This window comes from Limulus polyphemus, unplaced genomic scaffold (genome assembly GCF_000517525.1).
Source record: "Limulus polyphemus unplaced genomic scaffold, Limulus_polyphemus-2.1.2 Scaffold1363, whole genome shotgun sequence".
Lineage (NCBI taxonomy): Eukaryota > Metazoa > Arthropoda > Merostomata > Xiphosura > Limulidae > Limulus > Limulus polyphemus.
In genome coordinates this window covers 263579-284091 of record NW_013666973.1, presented here as the reverse complement: position 1 = coordinate 284091, position 20513 = coordinate 263579, and the positions used below count along the sequence as shown (strand labels likewise).

Genomic DNA, 20513 nt, shown 5'->3' with positions numbered 1-20513 from the left:
CACTTCTTTCCAATTTTGGAAACAGTCCCTTATTATACTTACTTCAATATATGACATGAATAACCAATCAAAAGCTCAGAATGTCCCCCTAGTGGCTTTCATAGCCATTTTAAATTCTTAGGATGCTATCTCGCTCTTTCTAACCAAGACTTCAAGGAGGTAGGTTGCATCTAGTCGGCTCAAAATTTCATATTTGTTTAAACCAAAACACAGCTTAGTTACTAAGCGTGATAAATTATAGTGGAATTCCATGGTATTGATATAGTAATTTATGATTTTTTGGTTATCCAACTGTATATATATAAAACCTAAAAATAATTATTTCATTTTATATCCTCCATGTGCGAAATTTTAAAAGGCTTAGCAACCAAAGTCAAGCAGTAACCAAGTACAAAGGTCGTAACTAGAAGAGATAATTGTTTGCTTTACTTCTTTATTTACTGTTCTATGTTCTAAAAAAAATAAGTTTAAGAACTTATTTCAAAACAACAATAATCTATATAGATGTATAATGTATAATAATTGAAATGTGACTGTATTTTACAAAATACAAGTCTACTTAAACAAAGCTAAGACATTGTAATTTCTGTATTTACCAACTTACCACTAGAAATTTACCATTTATGCTAGTTTTAAAATGTATTACAAATATTAAAACTGTATACATTTGATTGTTTTCTTTCTGTAAATCAATCATGTCTACCTTTCTTCAGCTGCTGGTAGTTTGTCAAAATATTCATTCTGAACATATACATGGCAGGTTGTGCAAGCTAGAGAAGCCTCACATGCCCCTAGTAATGTAAAAAATAAACAACGTCATCAATTTCCTACAAACAAGCTTTTAAATTCTTGTGATATATAAGATAAAAGTATTATAAGCTATTTATCAAATGTTTTTTTAGAGAAAACAGACTTTACACATTTTGACAAGAAAATATTAATATTACATAAAATTATCATTATCTCTCTCCTTCATGAATCATGTTGTACATATTATACTAAGACTTTTACAAGTACTACTTAGCACTAACAATAAATATTATAGGTATTTTATACTTTTTCAAAAGTTTTAAGCTAAATTAAAATTTTTAGATTGCAACAATAAGGCATATTTCAAACTTTATCACAAGCTCTTAATTGACAATAGTACTATCCAAAACTTAAAATGTACTTTTAAGCATTCTTAACTTGTTCGTAAATATACTTCAGTAAAGTTAAGAAACTTTAGGAAAGACAATATCCAAGTGGAACTAAAAACAGCCAGAGATAAAGTTCTAATTCTGTTCCTATATGAAAGAATATTCTATAAGCTATTTTTGGAAAGTAATAAAGAACTATGACAAAGATTTTACAAATAACTAATCTACTTCTTGTTATTAGACCTATGACATTATTTTGTTCTGTTCATGTACACAAAGCAAAAATATACATCTCTCTTACGTACACACCTTCCATTTCAATTCCATAACGATGGGCTAAGTAAAGCACATTATCACCTATTTTCCCTCGAACTGGAATTCTTTTTCCATCTTTCGTAACGAATACAACATTGACTCTGAAAAAATAACCAAAATATGTGAAAAAGTATCTTTAAAATAAAATTTGTCTTCAGATTTCTTTGTGATTTTTCATAAATAAATGGTAACAATTTTACAGCCAAAGTACTTACAATTCGTTACTTAGCTTTCATAACATATTTTTAGTGGGTCATCTCTTCTACTGTAAAGTTTATCTATACAGATGAAAGATCAACTGGCAGCATCACACTTGATACTAAGAGTATAGCTGGTGGTCAATCAATTCTCTCAGCAAAATGTTAATAAGTCACTGGTTATGACACATTTGGAGTACTGTGTTCAGTCTTGTACTCCATACCTTAGGAAAGAGAAGGGTGACTAGAATGGTGCCTGGTATGGAGGGGTTGTCATGTAAGGAGAGGTTAAGATCTCTGAAATTTTTTCTTTGAAAAAAGAAGAGTTAGGGGGGATTCGACTGAGGAGTTTAAGATTGTAATGGGAATTGATAGTGTTAATGCATCATCTTTTTTCATATTTAACAGTGAGAATAATAGGACTAGGGGACACAAATATAAATTTTGACAGGGCAGGAGTCATCATCTGCTAAGACAGTTTCATTTTTCTAACAGGGTGGTTGGCCATTGGAATGGGTTGCCTATGGATGGACCAACGTGTCCTTTGTTGTCCCTAAACATTATGTTAGGTTATAATGATCTTCTGATTTTAACTGTATTAAGGATACATAATTACACACCCAATAAAGAAACATTTAAAAATGTATATACTTTTATATATTTATAAACTGCAATTTTATTCTTACTTAATTCATTAAGAGGTATAAAAATATATTAAGAAATTCTTCATGAGGTAACAGAGATTCCAATGTTAACTGACATAAAATGCGAATGGGAGTCTAAAAAAACATCTTTTGTAGTTTTGTTCGTGTGTTCCTGTTTTTTGTGGTGTTGTGGTATTTGGGTTGAGCCCTATGTCAGGACACAACTTCTTATATTGTAATTGCTCTGGTTAATTTTTTGTTATTTTCATTTTTACTTTATGAGTATAATTTAAACTGTAAATATATCCATGATTTTTTTTGTCTATTTCTTTGTTGTATGGATGGTGTCCAAATATAGAATGTTTTCCTCAGTGATTTTCAGAATACAAAATTTTGAATGGCTTAATTCTGACATCTTTAATAGCTGTCCTGACTTCTGAATAGGTTAACTATCAATGTGGTTTCTGATAGGCTGATACTTTATTCAGTTATGAAAACATCTGAGTCCAATCTGAGTACAGCTTCATAAGTACAAATGCTTAATGACTATGATGCTGCTTTTATTTCATTTCATGCTCCAATAACAAATTTACAAGATTGTGTTAAACCACACCCACAAGTTGTCAAAAAACATAATTTAAAAAATTTAAAATTAAAAGGATACAATCATAATGGTGTAATTTAGGGTTAGAAACTGGACCAATTCTGCCAAAATACAAATAGCTGGAATTTCTGGAGTAGAGAAATTTCATTGAATTTACACTAGTGGAATTTTATTTCTGGATTCTTTAGTTTGCTCTATATACTCACACTTCCTCTTCAGACTTTGGATCTTGCCATTCATATTCCCCATGCTGCAATGGCCCTACAGTATCACAAAATGTGTATCATGGTACAAAAGAGATTTCTTTATATACATAGATTTTTATCAACAAATACAACTGGTCCAACTAATTAGTCTCAGTTTAAATCTGTAAAAGATGAAACTAAAAAAAAGAAAAAGAAGTGGAATAAAACTCAATTTAACAGTTACTTTTTTTCATCAAGAACAAAATATATCATAATTTCACAAACAAAAAAGGAACATTTGACTTTTCAAGATTGTCCCAGTACAAGCACCCACCTCTGGGAAGAAGTAAAAACTGAAATCCATCCATTATTTTTCAGGAAATAATCTACTTCCTTCTTAAAGTCTTAAAAAACATTGACCTAACTACTGCTGATTGGAACTCTTTCCACAAGCTTATCATCCTGATAGAAAAATAAACTATCTTAACTTAAATTTTTTCGGTTTGAGTTATAAACCTGTGGAATGGTTTACTCGATAATGTGACACAAGCTGTTACTTGAAATTATTTATTAAAGCTGTGGATTTGATGTACTAATTGTCTGTTTTTGTGGACGAAGGAATGGCCTAAATGGTTCAAGTAACATTTTTGCTTAATGTAATTACATTCTTTCTAGAAAACTTGGCTACTGGACAACCGATCTTGATATACGAGTACTTTTGATCCTGATTTATAATACATTAAACCTTTTACTATTGTTTGAAACTTTAAGTGTTTTAATTGGTAATTGCCAAATAATTTTACCTTAACCAAGACTAAATATTTAAAGTATTATGTTCAATCTTGGATTCCTTACTTTAAGAAAAAAATTGAGTTGTTGGTTCAAAGGAGGGCTACTAAAAATTTCTGGGATGGAGAGATTGTCATATGAGGTCAGGTTAAGATCTTTAAAATTATTTTCTTTTGTGAACAGAAGGGTAAAAGTGGATCTGATTAAAGTGCTCAAAATTATAAAAAGAAACAATAGGATTGGTGCATAATGGTAAGTAGTAGGAATCGAGGACGTAGATTCAAACTTTGCAAGGGTAAAGGTAGTCTGCAAATTAGGCAATGTGATTTTTTGAACAGTGGTCATTCTTTGGAATAAATTGCCTTCAGGTGGGGTTGGTGCAACAGGATTGGGAGAGTTCAAGACAAGTACTTGGAGGTTCAGGGCTGGATATTGCCGAAATAGTGTTTGATGAAATGAATGGGAGAATCATGACGAACCAAGAAGCCCCCTGTTGTCCCTTAAATGTTATTTGTATTTTAGAAACATATTAACAGATCTAACTTCTGTAAGTCAAACTGTATACTAAAACTGTACTTAAAACTTTACAATCCAGGTTAGTGATTTTAATCAATACACAAGTTAATACAAAAGCATTTGTATACTACATATGTTAAACTGTTTATTCAGGGTTAACTCCATAAACAAGAGGGAAAGACCAAAAGCAAAGTATTTACGTTATTTATTACACATTTGAAAATGATTACTCTTGAAATTTATACCCCTGAAAGTTTGTTGCAATTTTTGGAAATTCCTCTCTATTAATTCTTGCCTAATAAAGGATCAAGTGTCCATTATTAGCATATTTTATATATAGCTGGAAATTACATTTAATTTTCTTTTTTCTATACCACTGTTGATAACTTTACATTTTCTTTATGGTGAATTTTTAATTTTTCTTTTTACATTTCTGATTAATTTCAATTTATTTTAATGAGAATACCAAAGTTTTAGTTTTAATTTTAACAGCTTTTGGCCATCTATATTCAATTCATGCACATAAAACTGATCATAAAATAAAAATATTTTACACAACAAATATACTAAGTAGAAATAGATGAAAAAAAAACGAACCGTTTAAGTTCGATGCCACAATATTTCTTTTTTGCAGATGAGAAATAAAGTTCATTAGGTTTTGATTTTTACGAACTTCAAAGAACTCGCTTTTTGATGTTGACACTGAAAAGAAATGGACTGAAAAATAATTACAGTGCTTTGAAAGTCCTTGTAGGTTTATATGAATCTTCATGACATCAGTTCTATGTTGGCACAGTGATTTTTGACATACTGACCTCATTAATGGTACAAATTTATTCATATTCAAGAGCTTTTCACTTGTTTTATGAGAAATGTACTTATTAGCCAGGTTTCAAAAAACTCACACAATTATAACACTGTAATCAGTCTCTTTTTTTTTCAGTGGAGTGCTCGCAGTAAAGATCTTGATAAGGTAATCACTTGTAACTGCTCAACACCTGCAATAAAAAAAAACATTATTCTTACTTAAAAATGAAAATTAAATTAAAATATAACTACAACCGACATATTTAATTAAAAAAGCTTCAAAGGCTTTTCCCCTGATCTGTATTCAACCAAAATAAAACATACTGTAAAAACTAGAAAGTTGATGATAAAATGCTTGAAGTTTTATTATAAACATTAAGAATGTAATATTAATTTGCTAATTTTTTTTTAACCGTACCTGCACATAATTAAAAAATGTGTATGCTCTGCTAATATGTATACAATTATCATCAGGGCAGTAAGACATACTAAACTGATATGGCTAATATTATAATATTATTTGTAAAAGTCTGTTATAGGTCTACATTTAGCCACTACATACTGTGACACGTACAAATGAACTTTTTGGCAAAATCTTTTTGTTGATATTGTGTATACTATGAATTCTATGTATCATATCTTGCATATCTTAATTTTATGTAGGCGTGTTATTATTACATCAATGAAGATAAGTTATTTACTGTTACTCTTAAAGCAAAAGTGCTGGTCTCCACTGCCACAGATAGTAACTCATGAGTCAGTGTTTTCCAAAGTTTAAAGAGTGGGACCCCCTTACTCAGTAAAGTTTCCATTGTACCCCCCCCCCCGACATTAAAATAATTTTTGCAAGTGATAACAGCAAAAGCAACATTTTCTTTACCTATTTTTCATAATTTTTTTCTAAATGAAAAAAATATTTGTAAGGGGTGAGTAAATGCAAAAAAAGAGAGCAAAAAAAAACTTAGAGATCAAAATAATAGTGTTTGTTAAGTTATTGTCATCTCCAATTCTTCTGTCGTTATTTCTGGGCTCTCCTGCCAATAGGCAATGCCCCCCACAGTTGTAAAACACTGCCATAAGTTAATCACCTTGTTAGAATAATAAAATAATCTTAAATGAAACCTAGTCTGTCCTTTCCAAGTCTTATACATTTGTTCACTCAACTTTTTCTTTGAAATATAGCACAAAAAAATCAGAGGCCTCTACCAAATCAGTCCCATAGATAATCTTGCAAACTTTAATAAAAAGATCACTGCTTACCCTTGTCTTCTTAAGAGAAAATAAGTTAAGAGATAGTCACCTATTTCTATAAAAATATCCATTCCATCTCCATAATTCTCCCAGTAGCCCTCCTCTCTCAAAATCATCAACATCCTTTCTTAGCTAAGATGGCTAAATTTGTACACACTGCTCCAAATGAGTACTAGTTAGTGATTTGCATAGAGGAATAATAGCCTGTTTGACAATGTAATCAATATATCTGTAAATACACCCTACAATTCTAATACCTTTACAACTACTAGCAACAAAGCACTGCCTCAGTCAATGGATTGGGTGACTTACCCACAATGTCAAGATCCTTTTCTTCCATCCCATAATTGATGCTTCAACCTAAAAGATGTTACTTACTAACTTAGCTCAGACTACAGCTATTTCAACTTTTATTGCAAATACTAAGTGCTAATTACTTTTTATTGGAAACTCAGATTCACACAAGTTTTCTTCAGCAAAACTATTTCATTTTTAGTCACACAAAATGATTTGATGGATCTATATTATCAATACCCTTAATAATCTTAAACACCTCAATCAAATTCCCTTTGACCCTTTTTCTCTCCGGAGAAAACAAGTTTAGTGATTTTAGTCTCTCCTCATAGGACAAGCCCACCATATCCCAGGTATTATCCTAGTAGCTCTTCTCTAAACCTTCTCCAACAAGTCAATGTCCTTCTGAAGAAGAGAGTCCAAAACTGTACACAGTACTCTAACTGTGGCCTTACAAGTGATGTATAAAGTGAATATCCCTTGTCTTTTATTCAATATTTCTATAGATGCTACCCAAAATCCTATTAGCCCTATTGTTAGCTAGCTACAATACACTGTTTAGATGACTTAAGTGATTTTTCAATCACAACAACAAGATTTTTTCTTCATCCACAGTATTTAATGTATTTCCATTTAATGTAACAATTATTTGAATTGTGAAATTTACATGCATCGCCTTAAATTCTGGATAGTTAAACATCATCTGCCACGTACTGGCCCAATGCATCAAATGATTTAAATCTCCCTCTAACTTCTAAGTCTGCAGCATCTTTTATACAGTTAGAGTTAGCCACCCCAAAAATCTTACTCTGTCGATCATTAATGTCATCTGCAAACTTCAAAATTTTGTTAGTCATTCCCGAGTCAGTATCATTAATACAAATCACAAAGAGTAGAGGATATATACATCCTTAAGTATACATAGTATAGTATACATCCTTAAGAAAAACATATTTAATTAACTATGCTCATTACGAGATGGATCTTTTAGCTTACCTAGTGACTAGTCTACGTTGGTAGCTTGCTCTGATCGCAAGTTAACATTTAAAATGATTAATTAAGTCTTAAGAACTACAATGCAGTATTTATCTTAGTTACTTATTATAAATTTACAGCTTAGCCAGATTTATACATATGTAGTAGTAAACTAAAATCACTTTTTGAATAATATTTGTAATAAACTATACCTGATTATTTTTATACACTAACACTAACAGTGTGAATATGTGTTTCAGTTCACTTTCAACAGATTTTCACTATTCCGATATCGCTCAATAACTGAAAACTTCCATTAATTTTTTGCTAGTTTAAAAAACACCAATAATTGGAATACCGTAAGATCTTAAAATGAGTTGTTTACATAAAAATATTCGAGAATCTATACTTTCTGTATCAAATCAATTATTAACAATGATTATATTCACAAATATTTCTACACGTTCGTTTTATGTTTCATAACTTTGAAGCTCTCATACGAGCCACCATGGGAAACATCGCAAAGTCTCGAACAGCGTTTCGAGATTTCTCGTCATCTAGAGTATACACAGCGTCCTCCACTAAAAATGAATAGCGAAGGAAAATGTTGTGTGTAACGTGCAGTAGTGTTAGTAGGAGTCATTGTTTGATAAGCTGTTAGCTGATAATAGTATAAGGCAACGTCTAAGAAAATGTTTTGCTAATATGTGTTGACGTGATTGCCGTAGCGAAGTACTATTATTAGCATGTACTGTACTTTTAATGTTATAGTGATTAGGGGGCTTATTCTGATGTTCAATTCGATAGGCAGTTTTACTTTTAGATTAGAACGCATTCTGAACGGAGTCGCCAAGGTCCTGCAGGTTGAAGCCAGCGTAGGCTTGAGTTGTTCGTACGACTGTCAACACAACAGTGTTATTCATTGTGAACGTTTGAATGTGAAGATGTGCATGATATTGACAAGTTAATTTTGATTGCTTATTCTTCAGAAAGTTTTTCAAAGTTTCAATGTATCACTGAACCCGCTACATCGTTATTTTAATCTGATTAAGTAGTTGACCAAATTATCTTAAGTCAAGATGAAGATTTATCACTTCTATTTTTCTAGTTAAGACTACACATTGAGTTTATGCAGCAAAATAATTTAAACAGTATGATTTCTAACAAAGAGGGTTTGTTTATTAAGCCATTTTTGAGCTTAGTCGTAGTGTGGATTTTAGCAAGTGATCTTCCTTTAACTTGTTTAAGCATAAGTGACTTGAACTTAAATGGAGGAGAAAACTTAACACAGCCTTTGAAAATATTTGGCAAATATAGAACTCGATTACATGGAAGCCCATATATTGTAGGAAGAGACAGACCTAGTCCTTTAGACAAACAAGATACATTAGATGTCAATAATGAACCTTTAAAACAATCAGAAGTTGGTGCATTTGGAGGCATTTACTTAAAGAGTGAAGCAAAAGTAATAGGGTCACATTTGCGGAAAGTAAGCAATGAAGAACTAGGAGTTACAACAATGCAGGTAATTATTGATTTTAAGTCTTACAAATTTGATGATTCCATATCTCTAATATATTTTTGGGTGTATGAAAATAAAAATAGAATTATTACTGTATTAAACTTTCATAACAAAACTAGATGAAATATTATAGGAGCCCATATTTTCTGCTCTTGTAGTTGTAGTGCATACAGATCTTTTTTTTTTAATCTTGACAACTGTAAAATCTTAAACTGTACTAGCACATTACACAATTAGATAATGAGGCAAAAATTTATTTCACAATATAAATAAAACCCAAACTTAATCTATAACTTAATTTTTTGTTATGTATATTATGTTACATCATATACAATGTAGGCTATAGCAGTTTTTAAATATTGTCGATTTATTTATTTGCATGCTTCTCAATTACAATTTTCTTATAGCACTATAATGTCTTTACTGAGTTTATACAAATTTACCAAATAACAATTTTTTTTACCTTTCATACAATGTAAATTCTCAATGAGATGTTCAGTACAGTTCTACTTTAAATGGAAAGTTTAATGGCTTAAAGCCATTTGTGAAAAGTAAAGTCAAGAAATATAGCAGAAAACCATTTGATTTACCTGTACAAGGATGCTAAATTGAAGACTTTTTTTATAGAAAGGGTTAAGAAAAAGATATTGATTTGTTGATAACAGTTTATAAAAGACTCAAATTATACCAGAATAAGTTCTGGTTAAAAAAAATTTGGTTATGAAACAATATTTCTGCAATTTTTTTGTTTGTTTTTATTATTTTAGAAGAATTGGAGATATGCTTTGAAAATAAAAAATTGAGAAGGGAACAATTAAACTTTAAATATTTTTCAGTGTTTATTTCAAATGTGTTTGGCATTCCTTTTCTAGAAGTATGTAAGCCCTTGAATGAAACAAGTAATTTAAAAATAATCTTTAAAGTAGGCTATCAATTATCTAAATATTAGTCCATTTACCCATTTAATATGATTATTCAGTGTCAGCCATTTACATACAGAATTTACAGTTTAAAGTGCCTGATTTTTATCATACGTGGTTGTTGTTTTCACTGAAAAGATAAGTAGTTAAGAGCACATGTACTTAACACTTGTCTCAACTTGTACAAGTGACCATTATTTGTTATCAACGCAGTTCTCAACATACATTTCTTATTTTCTAGATAAATCTTTATCTTCATGTCCGCATGTCCTGTGATTCCACTTAAACAAGTAAATGTTACAGGAATGATTTTTGTTAGAAATATAATGTTCCTCATAAATAATTGAATTGATTTTATTTCTGACCTACTACGTAGAGAGTACAATAAATGTTTTGTGTTATCATTCACAGCTGATCAGATTATTAAAAAATACAGTTTTGACATATCGCAATCAGAAACTAAGCCAAATATATTTGTAATTGAAATGTCTTAATAGTATTAAATAATAAAGAACCACTATTTTTAATAATGATCATTGTAAATAAAGTACATAGTTGATAAAAAAAAAATGTATTGAGTGCTGTAATATAGGCCATTTCTTGTGAAAGAAATGATTTCCTTGTGAAAGAAATGATTTGTTCATGCTTCATAATACTTTGTAAAGTACTGTGTTTAATTCTGGCCTTCTTACTATGCAAGTAATTTGAACTGACTGGAGAAGGTTTTCAAAAAGACATCAAAAAATATTCTTGATTTTAATACACATGAATTACAAAGCTAGGTGTAAGAATTCATTCTCTTTAGAATGAAGGATTTGGTGGTAATTAGATTCAGGTGTTCCAATTGGTTAAGGGGTTGAAAAAACTAGAATAAATTACTTAGTTAATGGACTTATTTATTGGAGAATTAATATTGGAAATAGTAATATATACTTCTTAAAGGTGACAACTAAGACTATTCAAAAGTCTAGATACAGGTTTATTTTTAAAACTGAAGTACCTGTTCATTTCTGGGATTACTTTTTGTTATAGTTTAACAAAAGAAATAATGAGATAAGTTTATAACAGAAAACTTTTAAGTACCAGAAATATAGTTGGGGTGGGAAGGTAATTTCAATGGGAAAATTAACTTTTTTGCCATTTATTTGCTTCTTAAATTTATATATTTTTTACTATGTTAATTACGTGTTAAAGGAAACGTTTATACACTCATGTGAAGGTCACATTGTTTATTATACTTTTATGAATTAAATGGCTGGCTTACTGCCAGTTTTCCTCATACATGTAAATTTGGAAAGGGAAAGGCTGTATGAGCATGATTGTTACATATAGTTTGTTGAATAAGTGTGTGTCCAGTTGTGAATATTAACTATTTTTTCGAACTTTAAAAAGTCACTGAATTAATGGCCATTGTTTTATAGGAGACACTGTTTCTAAAGTTGTGTATTAGCTTGTGTTATAGAAGTCTTGAAACTTGTACTGATTTTAAGGTTAGATAACATAGATATCACACATTCATTTGGTTCTGAAATTTTTGGTAGTGCATTTTAAAAGTATATTGGTATAGAAAACTGAAAGGTAATGTGAAGAAACTTGTGATACAATACTTAAAATATTTGGTAAAAAAATAAGGTTATTTTGAAAAAAATGGCTAGTTGTTATGAAATGTGTAATTGTTTCTTTTTATATCTGCTATACAAAACATGGATATGGTTATAAGTGTTTATATATTTGTAGTATTGCATATACAACATCATAAAATAGTAGATGTTAGAAAACTGATTCAATTTGTAAGCACTAACTGCCTATGTAGAAAATTATACCAATTTTTATATTTTCTGATTTCATTAAGTTTACAAGAAATGTTTGTACTTTGAGTTTCTTTCTTCAAATTCACAAGTCTTACATACCAACCAAAGAAAGCAGCCAAAAAATGTTTACAGAACATCAAATTAAACTAATAATCACTAAAATAACTAGCACTTTTACAGTGGAATCACAATGAAACATGTTCCATGCTTTTCAAGTCTGTTTAATATTTGCTCCTAACAGGAACAATGTTCATGTAACAAGTAAGTGTTGTGGGAGTCTAGTTTACAACACAAGACAAAACAAGGTTTTGACAGGAGTCTGATGGTGCCTATTTAGTATTAAACATGGACACACACAAATTAAAAAAAACTATATGGATTCCTATCTTACATAACAGAGTTATCTATCAGTACACCTGTATTTATTTTTTGTTAGCTAGTCAACATGTGATAATCATGCTCTTTGAAGTGCAAAAAGTACAAGCATGGTAATTATTTTGCAGCATAAGCAAATATCAGGCAGGCAGTAGCACTGCCTTTGTAGGGATGGCTCGGATTGTTCATCAAAATGGTATTTTAAATATTTCCTCAATAGGTCATCAGAACTTACAATACTATACAGTGTTTCCTATTATAACAATATCTATGTAATGACTGAGTCACAAGTTTTGGGAATGTCTGTAAATATCATAACAAAAAAGTTTGAATTTTTTGTTCTTCTGCATCTTTTTTATTACATGATAACTCAAAAAACAATAATGGTGTCAACGAATTTCAAACGGGGAATTCGCTTTTATTGATATTAATAAAATCATAATTCTAGTGTAAACGTTGTTATCTTTACCCCTTAGCTTTCTTATAGAAATTTGGTGTTCTTTAAGAAGCTTAAATACAGGATGAAACAGGAATTACCAGCCAGTAGTAGATTATCAATAAATATTACAGTTGGAACCTTATTGTATTCAGAACTTGGTTATAAATAAAACTTTCCTATGTGTATTAAAAAACTGTATTAAAAAAAACAAGCAAATAAGTAAAGAAAAACTTTTTAAAAAAGGAAGTAGATGTAGAGATGGCTGATAGCAATCCTATAAAAACAATGCAAACAATACAGTAGGGATGGCATTTGCATCATCTCTACATAATACCACAGGCAATAATTAAAATATAGCAATAAATATAACTATTCTATCACAATTGAGTTTAATTTATCCTATTTTTGTTAACATTTTACTATTATGTGTGCCTGTGCTATTATGTAGGGATGATGCAGATTCCATCCGTACATTTACTTCCTTTTTTGAAAAGTTTTTCATTAATTTCTGGTTACTTGTAGTAGTGAATAAGGTAGGGGGTAGGTAAGTCTATCAACATTGAAATTAAAGAAAATTATATAACTTGCAGAAATATGTTTCTTTATTTAATAAGTTAAAGTTTTGAACTAAGGAAACTTTCTACTGACAATATGAACTAAGCTACAGATTCGTAGGTAGTTTTATGTTAATTGTACAGTTCCCATGAATTATTTAAATTACATTGCTATGAAATATTGGGTTTATTATAGTTGTTTCAAGTAATTACTCTGAGTAATTTCAAATTGTTCTTTTTTAAGGCTGTTTTTGACTCTCTTCCTTTTATGGATACAGAAACCAATCTTACCAAGAATGTTAACCAGGTAAGTACACTTTAGTAATATTTAGTATACATGTGTATATATATACACTTTGATATTTAATTATTTCAGTAATTGTTAATCATGCTGTTTTTAAGGAGTTAAAGCACCATATTTTTGAAGCTTATTCCTAACAGGATATTGTATCTATTTGTAAAATGAATTATTAAGCAACATAAGTGTGCTAAACTGTATTAGATATGCACTTAACCCTTGGTTAATTGGAATTTTTTCAACTGAAGAGTAACTAGTGATATTACAAATCTTTTAAACCAAAAAATTTCGAATTTAATAAATTAATTTGTTGGAATTTTGTTTGCTTAAGCATGTTAAAATTAATTTATATATTGATTATTTTTTTAGACATGCACATTTATATAGTTAATTTAATAACTTACACTGTTTTCATTTTGTTCTGTTCTGTGTGTTTAATTAGTTTAAAATTATGAATTAATAACCTGTACTGCAAGTATGTAATTAACAGCAGATTTCTTCATTCTTATTAATTATAGGGAATTTGAAAAGACCTAACAGTATTCATAATGTGACAGTTAATATTTCAGTCATGCTCAGTATAAAAAAAAGGCATAGTGATCGTGAAGTGACTGAATAAATAGTAAGATAATGATTTTTGTATGTTCTATTTTTTTTTTTTATGTTCAAGAACTATGTAAGTAACATTATTTGACTCTCAAAATATCTACTTGTTTTGATATTGTTTACTATCAGGGGGACCATATATTGCAGAAAATCGTTGTTGTTTCCCTATTACAACATTAGTGTGAAGAACTGACCAAAAACGGGGGGGGGGGGTATCATTGGTTCATCCGTTATTAGAAACATTGTAACCAAGAAAGTCACAGACCCACAGACAATTTGATGCTTTGGTAGTGTAGAAAAATGTTTGTAAAGTTGATATAGATCGTATGTGTAATCTAGGGTGAAATATCCACGTGTTTTGTTTTTTAGAATAGAGTTCAAGAAATAGTCCTTAAATTCAAACTGGTTTCATTCGTTGTTGATGAGATCTGGCAGCTAAGCTAGATGAAGTTAGTTTTAGACTGTAAAATATGAACAGCTAAAAACTGTTGTCCACCTAACTAATGGTGGTCGTGTTTAATTGTTTTAATAATATTTCTTCCTTTGTTCGAAAATAACTGACGTTATTTGTTAAACATTTGATACTCACGAAATTTGTGCACTGTTCGAAGAATCAAATATAGTTATTTCTACTTAAAATAGATTAAGCAACAACCCCTTAACAGAATCGGTACCTTTGTGTAATGTTGAAGCCATCTGGTAAGCAAGCTAGTGTACGTGTTAACTGTACTTAAGTTGGGAACGGCTGCTTCAAACAACCCCACCTCTAGATAAAGGCCTTTGGCTTTAGTTTTATTGCCAGATTCTCAAAGCGTTCGTTCATTCTAAGAAGTAAAGACCGCTTTTAAAAACGTAGGATAGTAATAACCAGTATACTTCTATATTGAGGAAATTGCTCCCATAAAAGTGTTATCAGCAAACCCCCTAGTAACAGCCAAGTAATCAAAATTAGGCCTATACAGTGTATATTAGGCATGTGTTTTGTGTAAAAACATCGCAATCGTCTCATGTTATCACAGTGGTTTCATGGTTATGTAGATAAGTAGAAAAAACGATTTTTTTTTTGCACAATAAAAATATATTTTTTAGGTTATTAATGACTTGAACCGACTAGGGCTGATGATGGTAACTGTTAGCGAAAATATATATAAACATTTTTAAGTATACCTAAAAAAATCGTTTCTTCTACTTATCTACATAACCATTAAACCACTGTGATAACATGATCGTTTATTCTATTTTTCCACATAACCTAGCATAATATATCTAAAAATAAATTGTATTAAATTTTTAAAGTTTTCGAGTCATTCTCTTCAAGTTTTAGTTTATTAGTGAGAGAATAATTGACGAAGAACAAGTTTTCTCAGATAGCTCTCTGCAAAAAAAAGTTCGACTGTTTGGTTTACTTTACTTTGTAAAATAAATGGTATATTGAACTTGGATTATCTATTTTTGAAATGTACGACTAAACACTTGGAGTTTAACTTAAACTCTTTTGTACCCAGTGTAACTAGTGGCAAAACGTACATCAAATCGTACAGTTAAAAAAGTTTAAATTAGGGAATTTCAAAATAAGACTAACACAATTAAAGATGAAATAGAAGGAATTGTAATTATTATTAAGCACGTTAGTACTTAGTATGTAGGGATGGACCGAGAAAAAAAATGGCCGACGCATGTTATTATGTATTGCTCATTATAGCCCCAACAAATCTCTCTTATAACAATGTAAAATACTTTTATAAACAAATAACTTAAGTTTTCGAGTTTTATGAAAGTTATTAAGGCCTCCAGTTTAGCCAAAAAAGCATCGCTAACGTAGAAAACCGGCGAGTGGCGTAACATCCAAATGTTCTGCTGATAATTCTGATTCTGACGTCAGAAGGGCTAGCTCACCAATACTTGAAGTTGGTGAGATAATTGACACAAAAATGTTGCATTTTAACTTGGGGAGTACAGAAGCAGTATAGTGTTTCTCTAACTACAACACATGATGTCCATCAAGACAACTCATCATGCCAGGCTGAAACTGTTGCCTTCATAGCGACTGTCATTCAGTGGTATTGTTTTTTAAAAAAATAGGGGAAACAAGTAATAAAAAAATTTAACAAATTAAGTATGATGTAGATATAACAATGCCAAAAAGTACTGAAACAAGGTAGGGATGAATACACAAAACCATATAAAAATCCCTACATAGATAGCTACTGAGTTAGTGTTACAAACTTATGTGAATTAGCCATTGTAAGACTATAGCAGTATTCATCATTTTAAATACTTTTATTCAAACCCGAATTCATGCAAATGAATAGAATTCAACACTTAGTTGTAGATAAAAGTTATTCTTGGAAAGATTTGGCTACATATTTAGGGATTTTTGTATAGTTTTATGTATTCATCCTTACCTTGTTTCTGTACTTTTTGGTATTGTCATCCCTACATCATCCTTATTTTTTTCAAGTTTTTTTTTATTTCTTGTATGATATTATGTCCTATGCGGACATTATTCTACTGTTATTTTACTTTTGCATATTTCTCGTATATAAGTTTAGAACTTTCAACCACCTATAGCTACAGCTTTATACTCTGCGAAGTATCTCCGATTTTAAAGCTTTAAACAAATCCATTTTCTGCACGCTGTTACGTAATTGTTACACTTTCAAGCACGAATAATAAAAACTAACATTTACAAACGACAGGTAATGTACTATATAACTTCCGTGTTCAAATGGCATTTTATAGCTTTTGGTATAGTAGGTATAATTAAAACTGTTTTCCACACTCCTATATGTTACCTTTAATCATCCCGTTTTGACGGTGTATCACACAGATTATATTGGTTTTATGTAAACACTTCTGTGATCTTTTTTAAAATTAAAACAGTTTTAACACATTGCTAAAAATACTGTTGCTTTGTGTACTTCGTCATTTTTATGAGGAATAAAATTCTGAACTTAAGTTTCACGGGATATACGCTCTTAAATTCGTACCATAATAACAACAATGTGTAACTTTTTTCATTTAATGTGTATTAGTATGATACATTACAAAATCATTAAAACCACTGTATACTGTTTAATATCCCCCCCCCCCCACACACACTCGGGTACTTTATCCCCCTTCGTTGTAGATTATAGTTGCATCGTTTTAAAGTGTACTCTCACCAAATATGAGGGTCCGTAATAAGCTGGCCTGAAGACAAGACGCCACATAAACCGGCTCGGCTTTTTCCCCCTCGGGCTTGGAAGGTGAGTTGAGGCGGCCTTCTGTTGCTTATTTACCGCGCATACACACGGTACACTGCCCTCTCATTAGGTATGGGGCTTTGCTAAGCGGTTTATTTCTTATTAGTGGATTATACTCTTTTTATTGCGGACTGGTTTGCCTTTTTTTCTTTTCGTTCTTTGTGTTGTGTGAAGGAGCAGTGGACCATGGCACCAGAGTAGAAACTAAATAAAAAAGGATGCTTGTCTGGTGTTTGAACTTAGCGCTCATAAAGCGAAATTTTGAAGCACACAAAGGAGAAAACAGTATTTGTTACATAGGTACTTTTTATCAGTCACATTTTCAGTAGATAGATATATTGAATTGATAACGGCACTTTTTATCAGTCACATTTTCAGTAGATAGATATATTGGATTGATAGCGGCACGTTTTATCAGTCACATTTTCAGTAGATAGATATATTGGATTGATAACGGCACTTTTTATCAGTCACATTTTCAGTAGATAGATATATTGGATTGATAACGGCACTTTTTATCAGATTCATTTGATCGTAATGATGAGAGACAGCGGTAAGTCTACGGATTTACAACTCTAAAATTAGGGGTTCGATTTCCCTGGGTAGACACAGCAGGTATGGTTTGTTATATACATTCACACACACTCGTATTGATAAGAAGTCTTCAGTGTTAAATAACGTACTGTTTGTTCACGTTTATACGTGAAGTTTGTTAAATCCACTAGTTGTGTGTAATCACAAAGTGGACGAAAATACTAAGAAAAGTGTGTGTACATTTTAAAGATATTTTTATCTAACTAGAAGTTGTCGTTTCTTGTCTGTAGATCACCAGATTTATTTATTAATTAGCTCCTTTTTTATTAATAGATTCTAGTTTATATCCTACCTTTCCCCTGCTGTTTCCTACGGAGAAAGTCCTGAGAAGGGCATTTTTGTGTTCGTAGTGGCCGGAATGTGATTATGGATGCTGATACTACCCCCCCCCCCTCCGCGTTAGAATAAACAATAATTAATTTCATAGTGTCATTATGTATTTTACTTATCATTATTTGTCCAACGGTATCAGTAATTTTGTTTCGATCTAACGAGGGAAAACATAATAATTAATGTGAAAGCATATTTTATGTAATTACGTAAGATCTTGGTTAGTTATATTATTTACAATCGACTGAAGTCCAAAAATGTCCCCTTTAATAACGTGCAGGGGAGGGGGGGCTCAAGCCCCTGCCTTATGCCCTAAAACTCTACTTCTTTTCTATGTCACAGAAAAATTATCAACAACTAGGAAAAGATACAACTGATTTAACACCTTGTTTGCTGCGAGTTGTTAGGGGAAAAAAGTTTTCAGCCTTAAAATAAATGGAACATAGGGTCTTGTAGGACTTTAGAGTGAGAAAAAAAAAATGCTATTTAGTGATAATACGCAAAGATCCATTGTTTATTTTGATATTTTAGAAGTGTTAATAAGATCGATTGTATAAGAATAAAAAGGGGATCTGTTCGTTTCTTATGATTTTTTTACCCTATGTGTACCATAGACAACCAACAGTTTTCTCCAACAGCACCCCCCTCCCTCTCCGACGCTAGAAACCTGTTCGTTTCTTATGATTTTTTTACCCTATGTGTACCATAGACAACCAACAGTTTTCTCCAACAACACCCCCCCCTCTCCGACGCTAGAAACCTGTTCGTTTCTTATGATTTTTTTACCCTATGTGTACCATAGACAACCAACAGTTTTCTCCAACAATACCCCACCCCACCCCTCTCCGACGCTAGAAACCGGATTTCGATACCCTTGGTGGGCAGAGCACTAATAGCCCATTATGTAGCTTTGTGCTTAACTTCAAACAAACTGTAAACATCTTCCCCCACCACTAACCCCAATAAATGGCTTGTCGTACGATGTTTAAAAAGTTGCCCTTTTCTCAGTAAGAAATGTTACTTTAAGTACAACAAAGCTAAGAATACACACAGAGCTTTTAAATGTTAAAAGTGCTTCACGGTGGCTCAGTGGTAAGTTTCGGGGCTTATAATGCTAAACATTTCAAAAAAGCTCCCTAGTGGATGATGTAATAAAGTATCTACGAGTATCGATAATGTAATCCCCGATTAAAACTTTTTATTTTATTGTTTGTCAACTCGAATTTCTTTGAACGCGTTAAAAAACAACTGTGAACAGTAAAGGCATACGAAAGACCTTTGAAATATTTTCTTCGAGAATCTTGTTTCGTGTCTTTGTTTGGAGGTTTAGCACAAAGTTCCGCATAATATTGACGAAATTAGTCGTGTTAGAAAGAAATCTTTTCGGTGACTTTCATGTTGGAGACAAGTTTTTTTTTTTTAATCATGTTTATGTTAGAATAGGCAGATGTTAGTGCGGAGACAGTCAGTCAGTCTCCTTATTATCAAACCATGCTTGAAACTTTGTATACTGATGCGTGGACGTGAAAAAAAGAAAAAAAAGTTTCTTCCGCTTCGGTTACAGCCTTCAGCTAACAGAGACAGCCAATCCCATTTGGCCCTGCAGGCTTGCAATCGTGTGATCTTACCGCTAAGACTTGCCGGGGTCTTTCGTACTGTACGACGGTTTTCTTTTCACTAAAATCCATAGTACATGTAAATATCGCATTAGAACTGTTGATCTTAGGTTGCCGTATAAATAAGCTTCACGTTTACCAAATAGTTAAATAGATTCACACCTGTTATCTCACCTTTATTGATACATTTGAATTGAAAGCTCAGTTTGTAAATGTTGCAGTTTATTAGAGAAACTTTGCTACGTTTCCGACACGAAAAATCAATTATCGTTATCACTCGTGACTGGCATCTTTACCCACGTGCTGAGTCGATTCGGAACATAATTTATTAATAATATAAATATAAGGTAGTGGGTAATGTATGTATACATACCTATTTGTCACCAGGTTTGTTTTAAATATAAGGTAGTGGGTAATGTATGTATACATACCTATTTGTCACCAGGTTTGTTTTAAATATAAGGTAGTGGGTAATGTATGTATACAT

The 20513-nt window shown here is 31.2% G+C and overlaps 2 protein-coding genes across 11 annotated transcripts in view; one reads left to right on the top strand and one right to left on the bottom strand.

The window, feature by feature from the left end:
* The window catches only part of LOC106463271 (adrenodoxin-like protein, mitochondrial), a 20846-nt gene extending 12611 nt beyond the window's left edge, over positions 1-8235 (bottom strand). Inside the window, exons 1-6 of one of the 8 annotated variants that reach the window (XM_022390714.1) lie at positions 7929-8235; positions 6760-6807; positions 4987-5387; positions 3106-3160; positions 1449-1555; positions 704-791 (exon numbers count right to left, since the gene is read on the bottom strand). In XM_022390714.1, coding sequence (XP_022246422.1) covers positions 704-791; positions 1449-1555; positions 3106-3160; positions 4987-5230 — 494 coding nt within the window. In that variant the 5' untranslated portion in view covers positions 5231-5387; positions 6760-6807; positions 7929-8235. Of the gene's footprint in view, positions 1-703; positions 792-1448; positions 1556-3105; positions 3161-4986; positions 5388-6759; positions 7502-7737 lie in introns of those variants that run through there. The other 7 variants (XM_022390717.1, XM_022390716.1, XM_022390718.1 and 4 more) reach the window with 7 other exon arrangements.
* An 86-nt stretch (positions 8236-8321) lies between these two features.
* Positions 8322-20513, top strand: part of LOC106463266 (VWFA and cache domain-containing protein 1-like) — a 54141-nt gene continuing 41949 nt past the window's right edge. For all 3 annotated transcript variants that reach the window (XM_022390710.1, XM_022390711.1, XM_022390712.1), the window contains exons 1-2: positions 8322-9241; positions 13582-13644. In XM_022390710.1, coding sequence (XP_022246418.1) covers positions 8846-9241; positions 13582-13644 — 459 coding nt within the window. In that variant the 5' untranslated portion in view covers positions 8322-8845. The remainder of the gene's footprint in view (positions 9242-13581; positions 13645-20513) is intronic.